General features: G+C 43.3%; 1 protein-coding gene across 7 annotated transcripts in view; it reads right to left on the reverse strand.

Moving 5' to 3' along the window:
• INPP4A (inositol polyphosphate-4-phosphatase type I A) overlaps positions 1 to 24,997 on the reverse strand; it is a 187,434-nt gene that overhangs the window by 93,474 nt on the left and 68,963 nt on the right. For all 7 annotated transcript variants that reach the window (XM_069757492.1, XM_069757495.1, XM_069757496.1 and 4 more), the window contains exons 2-3: positions 9,098 to 9,163; positions 4,691 to 4,875 (exon numbers count right to left, since the gene is read on the reverse strand). In XM_069757492.1, coding sequence (XP_069613593.1) covers positions 4,691 to 4,781 — 91 coding nt within the window. In that variant the 5' untranslated portion in view covers positions 4,782 to 4,875; positions 9,098 to 9,163. The remainder of the gene's footprint in view (positions 1 to 4,690; positions 4,876 to 9,097; positions 9,164 to 24,997) is intronic.

Raw genomic sequence — 24,997 nt, forward strand, 5'->3', positions numbered from 1 at the left:
TTAGGATGCCATCTGTAATGGGCTAAAATCTATAAACAACTCCACAAATTTAGTGGCGTTAACAAGCCCAGTATGTGTTTAGATGCCTATCTCCAGCCGTGGTACAGGCTAAACAATATGTACAGCCCCCCATCTAGATCAAGGCAGCATTGCAGGCCCCCATACAATGCCAGGATCCCCCCAAAAAAAGAAAATGGGAAAGAAAACATTTTCTCTTTAAAGCAATATGAAAAAAGGAAAAAATGAGACTATACCGTAAGTTGTACTACTGCATTCCAGCCATCAACATTGCCAGAAAAATACTTTAACAACTATACAGAGAGAAAAGTTTGCATACCCCACGTGGACATCAGTGCGCATCTCCACTGCGTGCAGAATTATTAGGCAAGTTGTATTTTGATCACATGATACTTTTTATACATGTTGTCCTACTCCAAGCTGTTCAGGCTTGAGAGCCAACCACTAATTAAGTAAATCAGGTGATGTGCATCTCTGTAATGGGGAGGGGTGTTGTCTAATAACATCAAAACCCTATGTAAGGTGTGCTTAATTATTAGGCAACTTCCTTTCCTTTGGCAAAATGGGTAAGAAGAGAGATTTGACGGGCTCTGAAGTGTCCAAAATTGTGAGATGTCTTGCAGAGGGATGCAGAAGTCTTGAAATTGCCAAACTTTTGAAGCGTGATCACCGAACAATCAAGAGTTTCATGGCAAATAGTAAAAAGGGTCACAAGAAGCGAGTTGGGCAAAAAAGGCTTAAAATAACTGCCCATGAATTGAGGAAAATCAAGCGTGAAGCTGCCAAGATGCCATTTGCCACCGGTTGTGCCATATTTCAGAGCTGCAACGTTACTGGAGTAACAAAAAGCACCACAAGGTGTGCGATACTCAGGGACACAACCAAGGTAAGGAAGGCTGAAAAATGGCCACCTTTGAACAAGAAACATGAGATAAAATGTCAAGACTGGGCCAAGAAATATCTTAAGACTGACTTGTCAAAGGTTTTATGGACTGATGAAATGAGAGTGACTCTTGATGGGCCAGATGGATGGGCAAGAGGCTGGATCAGTAAAGGGCAGAGAGCTCCACTCCGACTCAGACGCCAGCAAGGTGGAGGTGGGGTACTGGTATCATCAAAGATGAACTTGTAGGACCTTTTCACGTTAAGGATGGAGTGAAGCTCAACTCCCAGACCTACTGCCAGTTTCTGGAAGACTTCTTCAAGCAGTGGTACAGGAAGAAGTCGGTATCGTTCAAGAAAAACATGATTTTCATGTAGGACAATGCTCCATCACAAGCCTCCAACTACTCCACAGCGTGGCTGGCCATTAAAGGTCTCAAAGAAGAAAAAATAGTGACATGGCCCCCTTGTTCACCTGATCTGAACCCCATAGAGAACATATGGTCCCTCAAAATGTGAGATCTACAGGGAGGGAAAACAGTACACCTCTCGGAACAGTGTCTGGGAGGCTGTGGTGGCTGCTGCACGCAATGTTGATCGTAAACAGATCAAGAAACTAACAGAATCTATGGATGGAAGGCCGAGTGTCATCATAAAGAAACGTGGCTATATTGGTCACTAATTTTGGGGGGTTTTGTTTTTGCATGTCAGAAATGTTTATTTCTAAATTTTGTGCAGTTATATTGGTTTACCTGGTGAAAATAAACAAGTGAGATTGGTTTTTATTAATTTGCCTAATAATTCTGCACAGTAATAATTACCTGCAAAAACAGATATCCTTCCAAGATAGCCAAAAAAAAACCACTCAAACTTCCAAAAATATTAAGCTTTGATATTTACGAATCTTTTGGGTTGATTGAGAACATAGTTGTTGATAAATAATAAAAATAATCCTCTAAAATACAACTTGCCTAATAATTCTGCACGCAGTGTAGTATTCCACTAAGGCTAGGTTCACATCAATACACTGCTCTCCACTGAGCACTACTTTGGGGTTTGTAGCAATCCCCCCCAAAAACTGTATTCCGACGAGAACCCTGGCAGAGCCACTGCCCCAATGTTTGTTTACAGGCTGCAGCGGTGACTTCACAGCTACAGCACACATCACCACTGCAGCTAATCATTAAGCTCTGCCTCTTGCCATCTACATCAGCAAGGAAAGATGAGTACCAGCTCAGTTTGTTATTTTAGATTTCTGCAAGAGTATGGAGCAAAAAAAGGTTGAAAGTGAAAAATCCTTTTAATGGCTTTCTCCACTGCACAAACTATCCATTTGTGACCTGTAAGGGTTTGACTGGTGCGACTGCCGAAATGGGAAAAAAGGAGACTACAGTGATCCAGTGATGAGTGAAGGGACAGTTTTAAGAGGTGGTAGCGTGAAGGGACAGTATGGAGAGATGGGAGTGTGAGGGACACTACGTAGAGGTGGGAGAGTGAAGGAACAGTATTGGAGAAGAAAGCCTGACAACTCCCAGGTTTATGCAATACAAATGTATAAAGGGCTGACCTGACATTGCAATTGATTGCTGTACTAAGCTTGGTGCTATTTTCATGTACTGACTGTGGATCTGGTGTTACATTCATGTACTGACAGTGCTTTTGGTTATGGATTCATGTACCGATGATGGTTCTGTTGAATGATTCATGTACTGGCAGTGGTTCCGGTGAAGGAGTAATATACTGACGGCGCACCGGATCTTGGACACATGTAGCAATCGATAACTGGTCTTATGATGTGTTACATGGCTATGTTAAAACTCCTCCAAACTTGGCATTTTCGGAACTTGGAGTTTTTGGAACAGAAACGGCATAGACACTCTCCAAATCCTTCTCAAAAACTCAAAATTTGGCTTTGTTGATGTATGTGTGTAGTGACAGTAGTTCTGGGGAGCTATTCATTTAAGCACCCCTTTTTCATTTTTTGGCAGCCCTTGAGATTGGTTCAGTATAACGATGTGACCCTTGGACTAAAAAATGTTGTGTGCCTCTTTTCTATCCTATGAGAAACTATTAAGCATTGAACAGCGTCGGACTGGAGCACCTTGGGCCCACCAGAGAAAATCATTCTTGGGGCCCACTATGTAGCTACATATAAATAGATACAAGACCACCAATTGTGCGGTAAAAAGCACCAATATCAGGGTATAATATAAGGTAGTACACGTCTTAATTATGTAGCAAGGGTTAAGGTAGTCCCCTCGCAGAATATAATTTAGCCCCTCACAGAATATAATTTAGCCCCCTCATAAAATATAACGCAGTCCCCTCTAATAGAATATAATGCAGCACCCCACAAAATATAATGCAACCCCCTCAGGTATAACGCAGTCCCCGCCATAGAATATAATATAGCACCCTCATAGGGTGTAATGCAGCCCCCACAGAATATAATGTAGTCAACTGAGGTAATGCAGCCCCACCACAGAATATAATGCAGCCCCCCCATAGAGTATACTGTAGCCCCCTCACATAGTATGATGTAGCCCCCCATAATATAATGTAGTCCCCTGAGAATAATGCAGTCCCCCCACAGAATATAATGTAGCCCATCACCTCCATCATTGCCTCCCCACCATCATTACCTATCACCTCCATCATTCCCTCCCTCACCATGATTGCCCATCACCTCCTTCACTGTCACCCCCACCATCACTGCTGATCACTTCCATCATTGCCTCCCCTCACCTCCATCATTGCCTCCCCACCACCCCCCATCATTGCCCATCACCTCCATCATTGCCTCCCCCACCATCATTGCCTCCCCTCACCCTCATTGACCATCACCTCCATCATTCCCTCCCTTACCATGATTGCCCATCATCTTCATCATTGTCTCCCCCACAATCACTGCCCATCACTTCCATAATTGCCTCCCCTCCATCATTGCCCATCACCTCCGTGATTGTCTTCCATCCACCATCATTGCCCATCACCTCCATCATTGTCTCCCCCAACCACAATCATTGCCCATCACCTCCATCATTGTCTCCCCCCACCAATATCATTGTCCTTCACCACACACACACAGCTCACCGCAGCTCATCACACACACTCTCTCACACACACACACACACAGGCAGGCACGCAGCACAGCTCACCTCCCCGCAGCAGCAGCTCATTCCAGCAGCCTCTTCCTCGCTGGATTCCTGGAAGCTTTCTGACTGAGACAGCAGCACGCTAGATGATGACGTCATCCAGCTGGGCTGTCTCAGACAGGAAGCAGGATGCTGGGAGGTGAGCTGCTCTGAGAGTCTGTGTGCCTGCGTGTGGGTGTGGGTGTGTGTGGTGCGGCTTTACATGCGGGCAGTGTTAGCCTCACCCTGTGGCTAATGCTTCCCACTATTAAAGAGAAAAGGTATTCATGCCTCTTCCACGCCCATAGGGGCGTGAGGAAGCGTGAATATTCATTTGGCTTTAGCAGCGGGGACAGGATCCTGTCTCCAGCTGCTGCTACTAGCACCTACTGGCTCAGGGCGGGCCCCCTTGACTCAGGGACCCTATAGCCACTGGCAAGGGGCACCTGGAGCAGTGGGGGCCCTAGGCAGCTGCTGGCCAGTATGCCAGAAAGTGTCAGTGCCTGGGCCCACCGGAGAATCCTCCGGTTCTCCGGTGGGCCAGTCCGAGCCTGGCATTGAAGAAATATATATTTATTGAATCTCCAGAATACAGGTTGACTATCACTAAAGGCAATATCATTATGATCCAAATTCTTTTTACCAGAAGTACTTACCTGCCAGTGACAATCCTAACATTTCAGAAGTAACATCGATGGTAGAATGAGGCCTGGCCGCATGGCGAGGACTACGTTGTCTTGCCATCATTTCGGCATGAGTGGGGCACGATCACTATCTTCTAGGCTTTCGACAAGAGTTTTTATCCTTGAATTTTTAAATTGCCAGTGAAAGAGAGCCACAACTGGAAAAAAGATTATCAAACATTAGAAGAAAAAAATATATAATAATAATAATAATAATAATAATATACAGCTACTGTATATTATATATAGCTGGATATTCCATAGTCGGATCTTCTTTAAACATTGTTAGAGATTAACTTTTAGGAGATAGTCTGCTATACTGTAGATACAGTAAAAGGTGGCTATAAAAAAACACAAGGAAATACGCAGTACTAAAAACAATGTTGGGGTTAGAAAGGTTAATCCTATACCATTTTTTCATATGTGACAGAGAGAATGACCTAGAAAGTAAAACAGTAATCACCTACATTCCAAAACTCAAGGACACTCAGTAAAGTTTTTAGTGGAGCCCTAAGACTCTGCAGAATTTGGGAAAGTCAGTACAAATACTTAGCACAAGTCACTAAGTTATATAATGGAAATCCAGTGCAGTTAAAACAGTTTGAGACACTTTAATCGAATAAAAAAAAAAAATATTCGTGGGCAATATGTAATGCCTTATAACGATATAACATTGCCTTGGTATAGTTCGTATAAAACCAGCTTTAAAAAGGTAGAGAGTTTTCGTGACCTCTCTACACTACATCCCCAATAAGGAGTACAATAAATGTAATAAAATAGGTAGATTATTATTTTCTCTTTAAAATCCTTGTTAAAGAAACAGGCCATGGTTTGAATAGGTCATATGAGTGAAGTCAATGCAGACAAGATCGACATAATTGTGTCATAAAATACATTGTTGACAATAATTAACAATAATGAGGATGATAAAAATCATATGCCTTCTGGTAATAATGATGACGTAACATTCAGTTTTACCTCAGGCCAGAAAATGAGATGGTTTTATTTCGCTTGATCTAGAGTAAGGAATGTTATGCGGACGTTTACTAGCCAGTCTGAAATCACTCATGTTTCAAAACCAATAAGTTCTATAGTTACATACGAATATATAATGTTCAGCATAAATGAGTACACCCCAACAGATTTGTCAAAAAATTTCCTTTCAGAATCAACATTTTCTGTGGGATACCATTCTAATCTAATTGAAACAAGATTTGTTGCTTTGCACATCCCAAAAAAATAGTTTTCCTAACAAATTCAGTGAAGACCGGGTCGCAAAAAGAAGTACACCCCAATGAAAATCTTAGGTCCACAGCTAAAGTTTAGACTTCAAAATTCTAATTAACAAAAATCCAACCACAGGAAATTAAATAATTGACAATAAAATGCTGTTACTTAAAGAAAACCTCTTCCCATTTCATACTGTCAGTAATTGCACCACATGGAAGAGAAATGTCACAAGACCTGAGAAAGAAAATCTTTTCTTTACACAAGAAGGGTAAAAAACTACAAGAAGAACAACAAAGCTTTGCTAATCAGTCAGAATTCTGTAGCAAAAGGGACACAAAAATTTAACAAAGCACGAACTGAAGCCATCTCAGAGAGACATCCAGACCGACCACGGAAGTTAACATCTAAACGGGAGCGTCTTCTCATGAGAAAGATTGAAGAAAATCGACATGCAAGTTAACTGCAACTAGCTAAAGAGGTAAAAAGCCAAACAGATATGAGTGTTTCTCGCGACATAATACACACAGCAAGAAGTGGCATGCATGGGCGTCATCCATGAAGGAAGTCTCTCCTAAAGCTCATGAACAAAAAATCTGCCCACAATTTGCCAGGCCCATGGTGATGAATATGAAGACTACTGGACGCTATACTCTGGAGTAATGAGACCATGATAAATGTTTTTGGAACCGATGCCTTCAAAACTGTATAGTGTCGCAAAGGTTAAGGAGAACAAAGAAAAATGCATGGTGCCTACTGCAAAATATGGTGGTGGCAGTGTCCTCATGGGGGGCTGCACGAGTGCTGCTGAAAAAGTGAAGTCTTCTAAGTCCAGAAACTGTAATATTTGATGTGTTTTTATTTTTCAAAACACTGATTTGCACTCTGTAATGTTACATAGGGCTTATGGAATCAGAGACCTGTCAGCAGAATACCGAATCAGAGCATCACATGAAGACCCCCCCCCCCCCCACAGGCCGGCCCAGGGCACGGGCATATCATTAACTAAAAACTGAAAATAAAGATTAAAATGATACCTTGGTTGATAAAATCCATTGTTTAATCAGTATAATGGCATTGACCTGACACTGTCTGTAGGTTACTGTTAATAATCTTGCTGACAGGTTCCCTTTAAAAGGCCTCTGGTTCTGTAATGAGATTCTATGGATAGGTAAAACCAAGATTAACACTACAGTGATGAGAAGTGACGGTCTGTGCCAAGTCGTGTAGGACGGGTCATGTTACAGTAATGGGTCACTGGTGTCTACTTATGATGTAACTGAATAAGAGTCTTAGGATGAATTCTGAAGTGTTCAGAATGTACCAAAGTCAGGTAGGCTAGGGTTAAATCCTAGCACTGCAGGTCTTGCTTACATGCACTTGGCTAGCTTTGAGTACGAACCAGGGTTTCTATTCACTGGAGGTGTGCCAATCTGCTGGATGTTGAGCAAAGTCAAGTGTGCTGCTGGTGAGTGACCAGCCAAATGTGAGCTGTAGCCGAGAAAGACGTGCCAGGGTCTCTCTCTAAATGGAGACTGCACGGCTCAGCTAGGAAAGCTGAGCAGTTTGCATGTTGGAGCGTCAGAGTAAGGTATGGAATCTGTAGCCTGTTCAGTGTGAACTGTGCATGGAGTTGAATAGTGAAGAGGATACTGAGACATGGTAGGATCATACCTCTTCGGTGTATAAAATTTGCTCTGAGAGAAAGGACAGTAATCTGTTCAGGTGAGCCCGCACTGTCATGTGTGTTCTACTGAATGAACTGTTTTTGCTGTAATACCTTTGTGCCCAGAAGAGGCTGTCTTGTTTTTTTAATTCCTTGGAGTTTTATGAAAGCTATAAAACTGCACCTGTTTGGGCCAATCTGCATTGCCTGTGTGAACGCTACGTAATGCCGACCTGAGAGAGTGAAACCCTACAATAGGTATTCATTCCGCTCAAAACCAGACCAATGCTGGAAAATTGTTAGCACGGTGATTCACAGTACAGATGCTTTCCATGTTGTTTCGGGGTATTAGTCAACAGATTCTAACAAGGTAGAGTGACGGAATATTCTTGTATGGCAGCGCTGTTCATCTGACCTCACATTTTGTGGGGATGCTTTTTTCTTACCGAAAAGAAAACTGAAGACAGAAAGACCCACAAGCCAGCAGGAAATACACAGACTGGCAACAAAGCCACAGTCACAAACCAGCAGACGTTTGCAGGCAAAGAATCTCAAGAGAGGAAATGCTCCTTTCCAATTCCAGGTATAACAGCCACCAACTGGGCTGCTGCTATATCTCTACATTTGAGCCTGTGAAAATGGATGGGCTATGTGAAAAATGTCTGTATTTACTAAATGATGCATGTGGTTTCTCTAAAACCCCTTGAACTAAAGCTAACTTGATGTTTTTTTTCTCCAATGCATACAAATAAGTTACAGAAATCCACAGAAACCAAGGAAAGACCTACCCACAGGCCACCCCGAAGCACAAACAGGTTGTGTCTCTCTATGATGAGGAACATGTTTGTGCTTCGGGGTGGATTGTGGGCAGGACTTCCCTTGGTTTTCTGGCCTAGAGCACCAAGATAAGCCTTTGCCTACAGTCCTGCCCCGGAGCGCGGGCATCTCATTAACTGAAAATTTCTAACACTGATTACACAAGAACCACAAGACATATTTCTTCACCCCAGGTATCATTTTAATCAGTTTACCAGCACCAACCTGACAATGCCTGTAGTTTACTTAACAAAATCCTGCTGACAGGTTCTCTTTAAGAGTTTCAAAAATGTCAAGTGGTTAAAAGAGGAGAGCTAACCATTCTTCAGAAGTTTTACACTTGTAAGACACGCCATACTGTACAATAGAAATCAACGGGAAGGCAAAAAATACAAAACACCAGATGCCTGGGTGTCATTTGCACATTCCCCAACATAGATTCGTTGATTGGAGAAAAAAAAAGACATTTATGGGTCTTACAATATGCCAACACAGCATTTTGTATTGTTTTTTTAAGCTTTTTTTTGTTAGATAATAAACATGTAACACACCAAAAAAAAGATGTACTTCATATTGCTGTACTCATATGGACCTGCAGAAAACAATTCACTGATCTTTTTTTTACCACAGAATGGCTACTGCAGAATCAGAAGCCAGCTGGGAGTACTTACTTTCATGTCGTATAAATTCTACATGATCGCAATGTTTCCCTCCGTTTTCCAATCATGCGTTACCCCCTGCAAAACAAAAGCATAAATCGATAAATTAATGTAAATTCTAAGTGACCACAGTCATACGATGCTGCCATGTCAGTCCAGTCATGTGGGTCTATGCCAGTTTCATGGTCGTTAGTTGCTTTTTAGGACAACGATGTGAGATATAGATTATTTTTTCGGTATACAGCCATTTTAAGCTAACAGTAGTCTATTCCATTTGTATTTCCTTCTGACTTAATGTTCTGGCTATATTTAGTCCCTCAACACTTTGGTAATTACGCTTGAAGTAACAGGAGTGCTCACCAGGAAGCAGCAAGGTATAAATGGCAGCCTTGGGAAGGCGAGGGAGAAGACACATTACTTAGAGTAGAAGAGTTTATGATGATGGGCAGCCATCACTGAGAAAATATATCCAGGAATTAACATATAACAGAAATGTGGTGGCACATATGAAGACTTATGAAGTTGTGGCAACTAGTGATGAGCAAATGTGCCCAGATGAGGTGTTTGTTAGGCAATCCCTACATGTGGTGCGGATGTCGACCATCCAAAAATAATATTCGCAAATATCTCCAACTAGAAAATGTAGCATAGTTCTGAAGGTTCTTCTTAAGTATCCATGGTTATAACCACTAACAACGGTCACTATATGACTGGTCATAACTATGGATTCCTAAGCTACCGCAACGCCCTGCACAAGGGGTAAGCAACATAGCGAATCAGAGGAACCATACTACATTTTTAATCGGAGATATTTCCTAATATTACACCTTCTACATATTGGGATAGGATCTTGGAGACAGGAAAACCCCTTTAAGTTGGCCAAACACACTGATATTGATTGGATAAACCGACAGTCTAATATGTACGGAGGAAAAGGAACTGGCCTTTGGGCTGTTCTTCCAGGAGGTACGTTGTCATCAGAGAAGTCTGGCAGTGACTTTCTAACAGAGGACACAGAAGTGCTCGGCCAAGAATTCCTGTCTGTGGGATAGTTGGGAGTTCAGCCGACAGCTATCTCGTGTGTATGGGGGCCATTAAACTGAAAAGATGACTGCCAGAGGGGAGAAAGAAAAAAAAAAAAACCAAAGCATGCACAATTTGCATTCATTGTTCGGATTGCACCCAACCATACAAGTTAATGAGTCTGCGAAAAACATCAGACAGACTGCACTCGGATGACATCCGAGTCCGGTGCGACTTTCACCAACTGACAGAATAGATAAATTGTTTTTCCCAATTTCTCCTCATCTGAGAAAAAATGGATCCCACTATAATCACTCTCTATCAGAGTTTGATCAGAGTGTGATTAGCATTAATCGGACCAATTTTCTTGGATGCGAGAAAATACTGCGGTGTGACTCTAGCCTAACTAACAGACTTTTCCTTTTATGGGCTAAAAAATAAGGCTTCATCCTGGACGAAGCTTTCTGAGCGAAACGCGAGTCGGGTGTGGTGGGCACCTGGATAGCTACACTTTGTGGTAAATATGTAAGGTTTTATTTGATCTCTTTAATATTGTTATCGCATGGGTTTATTATTAGCACTGCCACTTTGGTTTGAATGATATGATGATATACTGCCTTGGATATAAGGGTATATTTCCTATGGAACTTAATTTGATAGTCTATAGTGTCTACAAGCACTTGCACTTTACAGTTCTTTGGATGTTATGTGTTTATATGCATCATGTACTCCCAGGGATCGTTTGAATGAGAGAGATCAATTTATTGCCTTTATATCCACGTGTTATACAAGATCAATTTATTGCCTTTATATCCATGTGTTCCCACCTTTTTTCCTGTTCATGGTTCTGTTTCCCCTCTTGATGTTGCTCAGGACTATATGTATGATTAATTTTGTATTTTAAATTTGTTTAATAAAATTTTTTTAGCCCATAAAAGGAAAAGTCTCTTATCTTCGTGTTTGCTTTCAATTATCCCCTGTCCTTGGGTGTAGTTACAGTGGGATTGTAGGTTTCTTTTGGGGCGATCTAGCAGAAGTCAGGGAAAGATGGAGTTTAACAGGCCTGATGCTTTGATCATGTGAATGCTTTTATCACATTAACTAGATGGCAGCCCGATTCTAAAGAATCGGGAGTCTAGAATCCATATATACTTTATTTATTCAAATGTAAGAATAATACAATTAATAAATAATAGTAAGAAAGAACAAAAAATGGCTGCACTCACCAGCTCGTCAATTCTTGTTATTTAAGGTACAGTTACACAGGATCCATGAACATGCTTATGAGGGGAGGGATGAAAGACATCAGACGACAACTTTCTGCATCATTACCATACTTTATATCAGACCTGATCTTACGTGCGCCATCAGCAGCTTTGGGCTCTGTGTCATTAGTATACTTAACAGTATCCAGGCGCTTGCATCTCTCCTCTGTACTCTTGTTAGCACGCTGTTTGCGCTTACGTGCGGCATCGATGGCTTTTCGCTCTGCATCATTACCATACTTTATATCAGACCTGATCTTACGTGCGCCATCATAAGCTTTGGACTCTGTGTCATTAGTATACTTAACAGTGTCCATGCGCTTGCATCTATCCTCAGTACTCTTGTTAGCACGCTGTTTGCGCTTACGTCCGGCATCGGCGTCTTTTTGCTCTGCATTATTAGTATACTTTCTATCAGACCTAATCTTACGTGCGCCATCAGCAGCTTTGGGCTCTGTGTCATTAGTATACTTACTATTAGAGCTCATGTTGGCTAAGCTAAACAGCTTTAAGCGTGGTGGTGGCAAACAACAGGTTAATAAGAGGCAGTGTCAGGTAGTAGGAAAATAGCCAGTTAATAATAGGCAATAGTTCTTTGCAGGAATGCAGATATTAATAAATAGGCAGTTTATATTGCAGAGAAATTGCTGGGCAATAATGGACAATGTCCTTATGTGGCAAATAATAGAGCAATATACCCAATGTGGCAAAGAAGAGGTTAATAAACGGCAGTCTCTCAGTATAACAGTCAGTGAATAATAGGCAGTATATGGAGAAAACACCAAACAAAAGTTCAAAATTGGTGTGAAAATGTCACTGAACCACTTCACAACTAAATATATATAGTTTTGGTAAATGGTATTATCATTTTTTTGACGAAATTCGGCAGGAGCTTGAAGAGCAACGTCACTGGGCCCGCCTCCACGCAGTAGAAACTTGCTGTGAGGTAAAAATTCAAAAATCACAACAAAATGGCGGGCGGAGTGTGTCACAGTACGGCACGTTTCTGATTGGTCGCTCGCAGCAGGCGGCAACCAATCAGTCACTGGACACTGTTGACGTCACTTAGCTCCGGACATTAGCTCCGGACATTAGCTCCGGACAAAGCCACGGAAGTTGGCACAAATTGCAGGAAGTAGTATTCTAGGCAATTATATATTAGATGGTACGCTCACATTGGCGTATAACACGGCCGAGTGATGTTTTATCGGATAGCACTCAGCATCCTGTGATACTATAGGCCAGGTCAGATCTGCGATTATTTTCTCATGCCGATTTAGAAAACAATCGTAGCATGCTGCGTGTAGCGCCGATATTCGGATCACGCGCACCCATACAAGTCTATGGGTGCTTGTGAAACATCGGACTGCACTCAGACATCATCTGAGTGCAGTCCGATATATACTGACAGACTATAAAGAAATTAGGTTCTCCATCTTCTCAGCACCTGTGCTATGATTTTCTTATGCAAGAGAATTGGATCCCACTCGGCTCAAACTCTGAGCCGCATGTCATTAACATCCGTCCGAAGCGTGTAAGAGGGTCAGCTCCTTTAAAACATATCTAAGTGTTTCTCCTATTTTTACATGTAGATCAGACACCCAAACCCAGAAAGCACTTTAAATCCCTTATTTGCATATGTGCCGGGTTCACATTCCTGTTACTTCCTTTTTTGATATTTGTGTAGATAGAGATGGATTTTTTCATGTTTGGTAGCATAGCCAATACGCTGAGTGTAATCAACCTTACTTGCTGCGACTAGAGAAACCTGAGAGATGGAGGAGGGAAGGAAGACCTGGCTGACAGATGAGAGAGCCCCATGAGAACTAATATGGCTGACAATGACAGCGGTCACATTACCAATGGATGTGTAGAGGAATCGCTGTGGATTATAGGCAAAAAATATGCAAGTAGAAGCAAAGTGGATGACATCTGAATAAATCCTACCCGAACCCTGAACATTTTCTGCGCAGAAAGCGACCTGCGCATTCTACGGCAAAATTTGTTGCAAATTTTCACGTCTGAATTCGATAAGTAAGCCAATATCCAGACAAAACCATGAATTTTGCTGCAGATTAAACACAAAAACAGAGAAAAATCAGTAAATAGAGATAGCAACATTACTTCTCTGGTTCCCTTGCCGATCCCTGCACACACTGCTGCCACCAATGTGGGTCCATACATAGGAAGTCTAGTGCTACTGACTATTACTGTGTCCCACCTTTATGTTTAGGCTGTCCTATATATCTGTGACTAAAAACAACTGCATAGCAATCATAGGCTGCGGAAGTCTATAGTGTAGTCACAGGAAAGGGCTGCGGCACACGTCAAGTTACTCGATCACTGGAAGCTGATCGCCAGAAAATGTTGTTATGTGGTGAATATAATGAGTTTTTATTTTGCCAGAGAAGTGTAAAGCTTGAAAGAGTCACTGTATTATTCTATAGCTTCTGAAATCAGCATAATGTAGGAAAGAGACCCTGATTCCAGCTATGTATCATTTAGTTTACTGGGTGCAGCAGTTGCGATACAGAGTTTTCAGATGAAGCATACAGTGGGGCAAAAAAGTATTTAGTCAGTCAGCAATAGTGCAAGTTCCACCACTTAAAAAGATGAGAGGCGTCTGTAATTTACATCATAGGTAGACCTCAACTATGGGAGACAAACTGAGAAAAAAAAAATCCAGAAAATCACATTGTCTGTTTTTTTAACAATTTATTTGCATATTATGGTGGAAAATAAGTATTTGGTCAGAAACAAAATTTCATCTCAATACTTTGTAATATATCCTTTGTTGGCAATGACAGAGGTCAAACGTTTTCTGTAAGTCTTCACAAGGTTGCCACACACTGTTGTTGGTATGTTGGCCCATTCCTCCATGCAGATCTCCTCTAGAGCAGTGATGTTTTTGGCTTTTCGCTTGGCAACACGGACTTTCAACTCCCTCCAAAGGTTTTCTATAGGGTTGAGATCTGGAGACTGGCTAGGCCACTCCAGGACCTTGAAATGCTTCTTACGAAGCCACTCCTTCGTTGCCCTGGCGGTGTGCTTTGGATCATTGTCCTGTTGAAAGACCCAGCCACGTTTCATCTTCAATGCCCTTGCTGATGGAAGGAGGTTTGCACTCAAAATCTCACGATACGTGGCCCCATTCATTCTTTCATGTACCCGGATCAGTCGTCCTGGCCCCTTTGCAGAGAAACAGCCCCAAAGCATGATGTTTCCACCACCATGCTTTACAGTAGGTATGGTGTTTGATGGATGCAACTCAGTATTCTTTTTCCTCCAAACACGACAAGTTGTGTTTCTACCAAACAGTTCCAGTTTGGTTTCATCAGACCATAGGACATTCTCCCAAAACTCCTCTGGATCATCCAAATGCTCTCTAGCAAACTTCAGACGGGCCCGGACATGTACTGGCTTAAGCAGTGGGACAAGTCTGGCACTGCAGGATCTGAGTCCATGGTGGCGTAGTGTGTTACTTATGGTAGGCCTTGTTACATTGGTCCCAGCTCTCTGCAGTTCATTCACTAGGTCCCCCCGCGTGGTTCTGGGATTTTTGCTCACCGTTCTTGTGATCATTCTGACCCCACGGGGTGGGATTTTGCGTGGAGCCCCAGATCGAGGGAGATTATCAGTGGTCTTGTATGTCTTCCATTTTCTAATTATTGCTCCCACTGTTGATTTCTTCACTCCAAGCTGGTTGGCTATTGCAGATTCAGTCTTCCCAGCCTGGTGCAGGGCTACAATTTTGTTTCTGGTGTCCTTTGACAGCTCTTTGGTCTTCACCATAGTGGAGTTTGGAGTCAGACTGTTTGAGGGTGTGCACAGGTGTCTTTTTATACTGATAACAAGTTTAAACAGGTGCCATTACTACAGGTAATGAGTGGAGGAAAGAGGAGACTCTTAAAGAAGAAGTTACAGGTCTGTGAGAGCCAGAAATCTTGATTGTTTGTTTCTGACCAAATACTTATTTTCCACCATAATATGCAAATAAATTGTTTAAAAAACAGACAATGTTATTTTCTGGATTTTTTTTTCTCAGTTTGTCTCCCATAGTTGAGGTCTACCTATGATGTAAATTACAGACGCCTCTCATCTTTTTAAGTGGTGGAACTTGCACTATTGCTGACTGACTAAATACTTTTTTGCCCCACTGTAGCTCAGAAAGCTAACCCCGCCCACACCCAAGATTAGCAGCTTTCTGTGTACATTGTCTATTGACAGTGAGCTGCTAATCAATGCTGGGGGCGGAGTTAGACCAGGATGCAGGTGCCCTGTAGTCTGGGCAGTGTTTATCTCCAGCTGATAAAGAGCTCATTGCATTGAAACAACACACAGTCTAACAAGTGACACATCCCTGAAAACAGTGTCTCAGACCCTACCTCATGCTGCCCTCAGATGACATTAAAAAAAAACTGCTGACATATTCCCTTTATGTTTATATAAAATCAGGTATCACTGGATTCAAACTAAATTTAGTTCACATGGCCAAAACGTTCCAATACCCTGATGCAGAACAATATGACCTTCCTACTAGAATTCCTTTTTTGGCAGCACAATATTTGGTCAGAAACCCTACTGAATAATCACAATGGAAAAAAAATACTTCTGTACGTATCCATATTCAGAGGAGTATCTAGGAGGGTAGGCGGAGCAACTGCTCAGGGTGCAGCTGTCAAGGGGGCACCATTAGGCTGCCTAATTAGGCAGTCTGAAGTGTCTCCCCGGCGGCAGCATGATGATGCCTCCCCCCAGACTCGGAGAGGTCACTCGCCGGCGCTGCAGAGGTGTGCATTGGTGGTAAGTGATCCAGAGCTGAAGACCCCAAAGATTCAGTGTAACGAGAAAGATTTGGGGTGGGGGTAGTGTTATGATCCGGTGACCTTGGAGCTGCATGAGAACTTTCACTGGAGAAAGTGGCCACTATACTGACCGCAACCCTGAACTTAACACCGCAACTAGAAGTAGCCGTGGAGTGTACCTAACACACCTAGACACCTCATCACAGCCGGAGGACTAAATTCCCTTAAAGATGGAAATGGAATACTATCTTGCCTCAGAGAAAATCCCCAAAGGATAGACAGCCCCCCACAAATATTGGCGGTGAGTCGGAGAGGAATAAACATACACAGGCAGAAAAAACAGGATTTAGCACAGGAGGCCACTCTAGCTAGATAGGACAGGATAAGACAGAGTTCTGTGCGGTCAGTATTAAAACCCTTCAAAAAATCCACAGCAGAATATACAAAAAACTTCCTACATCTAATTAAAGATGTAGGAGCGTATATCTGCAGCTCCAGTGAATCCTACAAACAGAGCAAGAATAAACTGAAACAAGCACACAACAGTGTGCCACAGATACAAAAACCAAACACTTATCTTAGCTGAAATTGGCAGCTAAGCAGGTGAGGCCAGGCAGAGATCCAATACTTCCAAAGAAACATTGACAACTGGCCAGGGCTAAAGGATCCAGCACACCTAAATATCCCAGTCAGAATTGTAATTATCCGATACACTTGGCCAGGACTGCGAGTCAGAGACAACTGCATTCCCACCAACAACCACTGGAGGGAACCCAAGAGCAGAATTCACAACAGTACCCCCCCCTTGAGGAGGGGTCACCGAACCCTCACCAGGGCCCCCAGGACGATCAGGACGAGCCAGATGAAAGGCACGGACCAAATCAGCAGCATGGATTATCAGAGGCAAAAACCCAAAAATTATCCTCTTGGCCATAACCCTTCCATTTGACCAGGTACTGAATCCAAAATCTTCTCAACAACATATTCCAACTCCCCATCAACCAAAACAGGGGCCGGAGGATCAATAGAGGGAACAACGGGCTCCACATACTTCCGCAATAAAGATCTATGGAATACATTATGGATAGCAAAAGAGGCGGGAAGTGCCAGACGAAAAGACACCGGATTAATAATCTCAGAAATCCTATGAGGACCAATAAACCGAGGCTTAAACTTAGGAGAAGAAACCTTCATAGGAACATGACGGGAAGACAACCAAACCAGATCCCCAAGCCGAAGCCGGGAACCAACACACCGATGACAGTTAGCAAAACGCTGAGCCTCCTCCTGAGACAACACCAAATTGTCCACCACATGAGCCCAAATCTGTTGCAACCTGTCAACCACAGAATCCACACCAGGACAGTCAGAAGGCTCAATCTGCCCAGAAGAAAACCGAGGATGAAAACCAAAATTACAAAAGAAAGGCGAAACTAAAGTAGCCGAACTAGCCCGATTATAAAGGGCAAACTCGGCCAATGGCAAAAAAGCCACCCAATCATCCTGATCAGCAGACACAAAGCATCTCAAATAAGTCTCCAAAGTCTGATTAGTTCGCTCGGTCTCGCCATTTGTCTGAGGATGAAATGCAGAAGAAAAAGACAAATCAATGCCCAGCTTGGCACAAAAGGCCCGCCAAAACCTAGAAAAACTGGGAACCTCTGTCGGACACAATATTCTCCGGAATACCATGGAAACGGACCACATGCTGAAAAAACAACGGAACCAAATCAGAAGAAGGCGGCAATTTAGGCAAAGGCACCAAATGAACCATCTTAGAGAATCGGTCACAAACAACCCAGATAACCGACATCCTCTGGGAAACAGGAAGATCGGAAATAAAATCCATAGAAATATGCGTCCAGGGCCTCTCAGGGACCGGCAATGGCAAAAGCAACCCACTAGCACGGGAGCAACAAGGCTTGGCCCGCGCACAAGTCCCATAGGACTGTACAAAAGAACGCACATCACGCGACAAAGGCGGCCACCAAAAGGACCTACCAACCAAGTCTCTGGTACCAAAAATGCCAGGATGACCAGCCAACACGGAACAGTGAACCTCAGAAATCACTCTACTAGTCCATCTGTCAGGAACAAACAGTTTCCCCACAGGACAACGGTCAGGTTTGTCAGCCTGAAATTCCTGAAGAGCCCATCGTAAATCAGGAGAAATGGCAGAAAGGACCACCCCTTCATTCAGAATACCGACCGGTTCCAAGACCTCAGGAGAATCAGGCAAAAAACTCCTAGAGAGGGCATCAGCCTTAATATTCTTAGAACCCGGAAGGTACGAGACCACGAAATCAAAACAAGAAAAAAACAAGGACCATCGAGCCTGTCTAGGATTCAACCATTTGGCAGACTCAAGGTATATCAGATTTTTATGATCGGTCAAGACCACAATACGGTGCTTAGCTCCCTCAAGCCAATGTCGCCACTCTTCAAACGCCCACTTCATAGCCAACAACTCCCGATTGCCGACATCATAATTGCGTTCAGCAGGCGAAAACTTACGGGAAAAGAAGGCACACGGTTTCATTAAGGAACCAACAGGATCCCTCTGAGACAAAACAGCCCCTGCCCCAATCTCAGCAGCGTCAACCTCAACCTGAAACGGAAGAGAAACATCCGGTTGACGCAACACAGGAGCAGAAGTAAAACCATGCTTAAGTTCCTGAAAGGCAGAGACAGCCGCAGGGGAGCAATTCGCCACATCAGCGCCCTTCTTCGTCAAATCAGTCAAGGGTTTAACCACGCTGGAAAAATTAGCAATGAAACGGCGATAAAAATTAGCAAAACCCAAAAATTTCTGAAGGCTCTTCACGGATGTGGGCTGAATCCAATCATGAATGGCCTGAACCTTAACAGGATCCATCTCTATAGACGAGGGAGAAAAAATAAAGCCCAAAAAGGAAACCTTCTGCACCCCAAAAAGACACTTAGACCCTTTCACAAACAAGACATTGTGACGAAGGATCTGAAATACCATCCTGACCTGCTGCACATGAGACTCCCAATCATCGGAAAAAATCAAAATATCGTCCAAATATACAATCAAGAATTTATCAAGATAATCCCGGAAGATATCATGCATGAAGGACTGAAAAACAGATGGAGCATTAGAGAGTACGAATGGCATCACAAGGTATTCAAAATGGCCTTCGGGCGTGTTAAACGCAGTTTTCCATTCATCACCCTGCTTAATACGAACAAGATTATAAGCCCCCCGAAGGTCAATCTTAGTAAACCAACTAGCTCCCTTAACCCCTTAGTGACAGAGCCAATTTGGTACTTAATGACCGAGCCAATTTTTGCAATTCTGACCACTGTCACTTTATGAGGTTATAACTCTGGAACGCTTCAACGGATCCCGCTGATTCTGAGACTGTTTTTTCGTGACATATTGTACTTCATGTTAGTGGTAACATTTCTTCCATATTACTTGCGATTATTTATGAAAAAAACGGAAATATGGCGAAAATGTTTAAAATTTTGCAATTTTCAAACTTTGTATTTTTATGCCCTTAAATCAGAGAGATATGTCATGAAAAATAGTTAATAAATAACATTTCCCACATGTCTACTTTACATCAACACAATTTTGGAAACAAAATTTTTTTTTGTTAGGGAGTTATAAGGGTTAAAAGTTGACCAGCAATTTCTCATTTTTACAACACCATTTTTTGTTTTTAGGGACCACATCACATTTGAAGTATTTTTGAGGGGTCTATATGATAGAAAATAATGAAGTGTGACACCATTCTAAAAACTACACCCCTCAAGGTTCTCAAAACCACATTCAAGAAGTTTATTAACCCTTTACGTGCTTCACAGGAACTGAAACAATGTGGAAGGAAAAAATGAACATTTAACTTTTTTTTTGCAAACACCTTAATTCAGAACCATTTTTTTTATTTTCACAAGTGTAAAAACATAAATGTAACCATAAATTTTGTTATGCAATTTCTCCTGAATACGCCAATACCCCATATGTGGGGGTAAACCACTTTTTGGGCGCACCGCAGAACTTAGAAGTGAAGGAGCGCCGTTTGACTTTTTCAATGCAGAATTGGCTGGAATTGAGATCGGACGCCATGTCACGTTTAGAGAGCCCCTGATGTGCCTTAACAGTGGAAACCCCCCACAAGTGACACCATTTTGGAAACTATACCCCTTAAGGAACTTATCTAGATGTGTGGTGAGCACTTTAAACCCCCATGTGCTTCACAGAAGTTTATAACGTAGAGCCGTGAAAAAAAAAAAAAAAAAAAAAAAAAAAAAAAAAAAAAAATCGCATTTTTTCTACAAAAATGATCTTTTTGCCCACAAATTTTTATTTTCACAAGGGTAACAGGAGAAATTAGACCATTAAAGTTGTTGTGCAATTTCTCCTGAGTACGTCGATACCCAATATGTGGGGGTAAACCACTGTTTGGGCGCACCGCAGAGCTTGGAAGAGAAAGAGTGCCGTTTTACTTTTTCAATGTAGAATTGGCTGGAATTGAGATCGGACGCCATGTCGCGTTTGGAGAGCCCCTGATGTACCTAACCAGTAGAAACCCTCCACAAGTGACCCCATTTTGGAAACTAGACCCCCCAAGGAACTTATCTAGATGTGTGGTGAGAACTTTGAATGCCCAAGTGCTTCACAGAAGTTTAGAATGCAGAGTCGTGAAAATAAAAAATATTTTTTTTTCCACAAAAAAGATATTGTAGCCCCCAAGGTTTTATTTTCACAAGGGTAACAGGAGAAATTGGACTGCAATAGTTGTTGTCCAATTTATCCCGAGTACGCTGATGCGCCATATGTGGGGGTAAACCACTGTTTGGGCGCACGGCAGAGCTCGGAAGGGAAGGAGCGCCTTTTTGGAATGCAGACTTTGATAGAATGGTCTGTGGGCATTATGTTGCGATTGCAGAGCCCCTGATGTACCTAAACTGTAGTAACCCCCCACAAGTGACCCCATTTTGGAAACTAGACCCCCCAAGGAACTTATCTAGATGTGTGGTGAGAACTTTGAATGCCCAAGTGCTTCACAGAAGTTTATAATGCAGAGTCATAAAAATATATATATATATTTTTCCACAAAAAGGATTTTGTAGCCCCCAAGTTTTTATTTTCACAAGGGTAACAAGAGAAATTGGACCCCAGAAGTTGTTGTCCAATTTATCCAGAGTATGCTGATGCCCCATATGTGGGGGTAACCCACTGTTTGGGCGCACGGCAGAGCTCAGAAGGGAGGGAGCACCATTTGACTTTTTGAGCGCAAAATTGGCCATCGTATTTGAAGACCCCCTGATGTACCTAAACAGTGGAAACCCCCCAATTCTAGCTCCAACCCTAACCCCAACACACCCCTAACTCTAATCCCAACCTGATCCATAATCCTAATCACTAACCCTAACCATAATCACAACCCTTACCCCAAAACAACCCTAATGTCAACCCTAACCATAACCCTAATCAAAACCCTAAATCCAACACACCCCTAATCCTAATCTCAACCCTAACCTCAAACCTAACCCTAATCCCAATACACCCCTAATCACAACCCTAACCTTAACCCTAATCCCAAACCTAACCCTAAGCGTAACCCTAATGCCAACCCTAACCCTAATACCAACCCTAATCCAAACCCTAACCCGAATCCCAACTCTAACCCTAACTTTAGCCCCAACCCTAGCCCTAACTTTAGCCCCAACCCTAAGGCTACTTTCACACTTGCGTTGTTTGGCATCCGTCGCAATCCGTCGTTTTGGACAAGAAACGGATCCTGCAAATGTGCCCGCAGGATGCGTTTTTTGCCCATAGTCTTGTATTGCCGACGGATCGTGACGGATGGCCACACGTCGCGTCTGTCGTGCACTGGATCAGTGTTTTGGCGGACCGTCAGCACAAAAAAACGTTCAATGTAACGGTTTTTGTACGTCGCATCCGCCATTTCTGACCGCGCATGCGTGGCCGTAACTCCGCCTCTCCTCCCCAGGACATAGATTGGGCAGCGGATGCGTTGAAAAACTACATCCGCTGCCCACGTTGTGCACAATTTTCACAACGTGTGTCGGTATGTCGGGCCGATGCATTGCGACGGCCCCGTACTGACGTAAGTGTGAAAGAAGCCTAACCCTAAATTTAGCCCCAACCCTAACTCTAAATTTAGCCCCAACCCTAACCCTAAATTTAGCCCCAACCCCAACCCTAAATTTAGCCCCAACCCTAACCCTAAATTTAGCCCCAACCCTAACCCTAAATTTAGCCCTAACCCTAATCCTAGCCCTACCCCTAACCCTACCCCTGACCCTACCCCTAATTTTAGCCCCAACTGCTCTTCTCCTGCCGGCCGGCAGATGGAGACAGATGGCGGGCGCACTGCGCATGCGTCCGCCATGTTCTGCTGCCGGCGGCCAGGAGGAGCAGCAAGAGGATCCAGGGACCTAGGTGAGTATGCTAGGGTCCCCGAATCCCCCTATTTCTCTGTCCTCTGATGTGCGATCACATCAGAGGACAGAGAATTACACTTTGACTTTTTTTTTTTTTTTTTTTTGCGGTCGCCGGTAAACAGTTAATTACCGGCGATCGCAAAACAGGGGTCGGTAAAACCGACCCCGATCATGCTCTTTGGGGTCTCGGCTACCCCCGGCAGCCGAGACCCCAAAGATTCCTGCGGTGCCGGCCGGCGGGCGCACTGCGCATGCACCCGCCATTTTGAAGATGGCGGCGCCCACCGGGAGCCACGAGGAGCATCGGGGGAGATAGATAAGTATTGGGGGGCTACCTGGGACCCCTTTTCTCTGTCCTCCGATGTGCGATCACATCGGAGGACAGAGAAATTAAAAAGAGATCGCGTTTTATTTTTTTGCGATCGCCGGTAAACGGTTAATTACCGGCGATCACAAATGCGGGGTGGGTTAAAAACCCCCCGAATCATGTTCTCTGGGGTCTCGGCTACCCCCGGCAGCCGAGACCCCAGAGAAAATCCGACTCTGGGGGGCGCTATTTACTTTTTCCACAGCGCCGTTAATTAACGGCGCTGTGGTTTAAGTACCCTTAGCGGCCGCCGTTAAAAGGCGTATCGGCGGTCGCTAAGGGGTTAATCCTAGCAAACAAATCGGAAAGCAAAGGTAAAGGATATTGAAACTTGACCGTGATCTTATTCAAGAGGCGATAATCAATACAGGGTCTTAAGGAACCATCTTTTTTAGCAACAAAAAAGAACCCCGCTCCCAATGGTGAAGAAGATGGCCGAATATGCCCTTTCTCCAAAGACTCCTTAATATAGCTCTGCATGGCGGCATGTTCAGGTACAGACAGGTTGAAAAGTCGGCCCTTAGGAAACTTACAGCCTGGAATCAAGTCAATAGCACAATCACAGTCCCTGTGTGGTGGAAGGAAACTGGACTTGGGCTCATCGAATACATCCTGAAAATCAGACAAAAACTCTGGAATTTCAGAAGAGGAAGAAGGGGCGATAGACATCAGAGGAACATCATTATGAACCCCCTGACAACCCCAACTAGTCACAGACATGGATTTCCAATCCAAAACAGGATTATGTACCTGAAACCACGGAAAACCCAGCACGATAGCATCATGCAAATTATGCAACACCAGAAATCGACAATCTTCCTGATGGGCTGGCGCCATGCGCATGGTCACCTGTGTCCAAAACTGGGGCTTATTTTTAGCCAAGGGTGTAGCATCAACGCCCCTTAAAGGAATAGGGTTCTGCAAAGGCTGCAAGGGAAAACCACAACGCCTGGCAAACTCAAAGTCCATTAAGTTCAAGGCGACGCCTGAATCCACAAATGCCATGACAGAAAATGATGACAATGAACACATCAAGGACACAGATAACAGAAATTTAGGTTGTACAGTACTGATGGTAAATGAACTGGCGATCCTCTTGGTCCGCTTAGGGCAGACAGAAATGACATGGGAAGCGTCGCCACAATAATAACAGAACCTATTGAGACGTCTGAAACCTTGTCGTTCTGTTTTAGACAGAATCCTATCACACTGCATAGGCTCAGGAATTTGCTCTGAGGATAACGCCATAGCGCGCACAGTTCTGCGCTCCCGCAAGCGCCGGTCAATCTGAATGGCCAGAAACATAGAATCACTCAGATTGGAGGGTGTGGGAAACCCCACCATAACATCTTTAACGGATTCAGAAAGACCCTTTCTGAAAATTGCAGCCAAAGCATCATTATTCCATTCAGTCAATACAGACCATTTTCTGAATTTCTGACAATACAATTCTGCCGCCTCTTGACCCTGAGACAGGGCCAACAAGGTCTTCTCAGCTTGATCCACCGAATTAGGTTCATCATACAGTAATCCTAACGCCTGAAAGAAGGAATCTACATTAAGCAAAGCAGGATCCCCAGATTCCAGGGAAAATGCCCAATCCTGTGGATCACCAGGCAGCAGGGAAATGATGATTTTAACTTGTTGAATGGAATCACCGGAGGATCGAGGTTTCAAGGCAAAAAACAGTTTACAGTTATTTTTAAAACTCAAAAATTTGGACCGGTCACCAAAAAACAAATCAGGAGTAGGTATCTTCGGTTCTAAAGCAGGAGTCTGAACAATGTAATCAGAAATACCCTGTACTCTAGCAGCAAGCTGGTCTATACGAGAAGCTAATTCCTGAACATTCATGCTAGCACAAGGCTCTTCAGCCACCCAGAGATAAAGAGGGAGGAGAAGACAAAACAGACTGGAGAAAAAAAAATGGCTCAAGATCTTTCCTCCCTTCTTCTGAGATGCAATTAACTCATTGTTGGCCAGTTGTACTGTTATGATCCGGTGACCTTGG

This window comes from Ranitomeya imitator, chromosome 3 (genome assembly GCF_032444005.1).
Source record: "Ranitomeya imitator isolate aRanImi1 chromosome 3, aRanImi1.pri, whole genome shotgun sequence".
Lineage (NCBI taxonomy): Eukaryota > Metazoa > Chordata > Amphibia > Anura > Dendrobatidae > Ranitomeya > Ranitomeya imitator.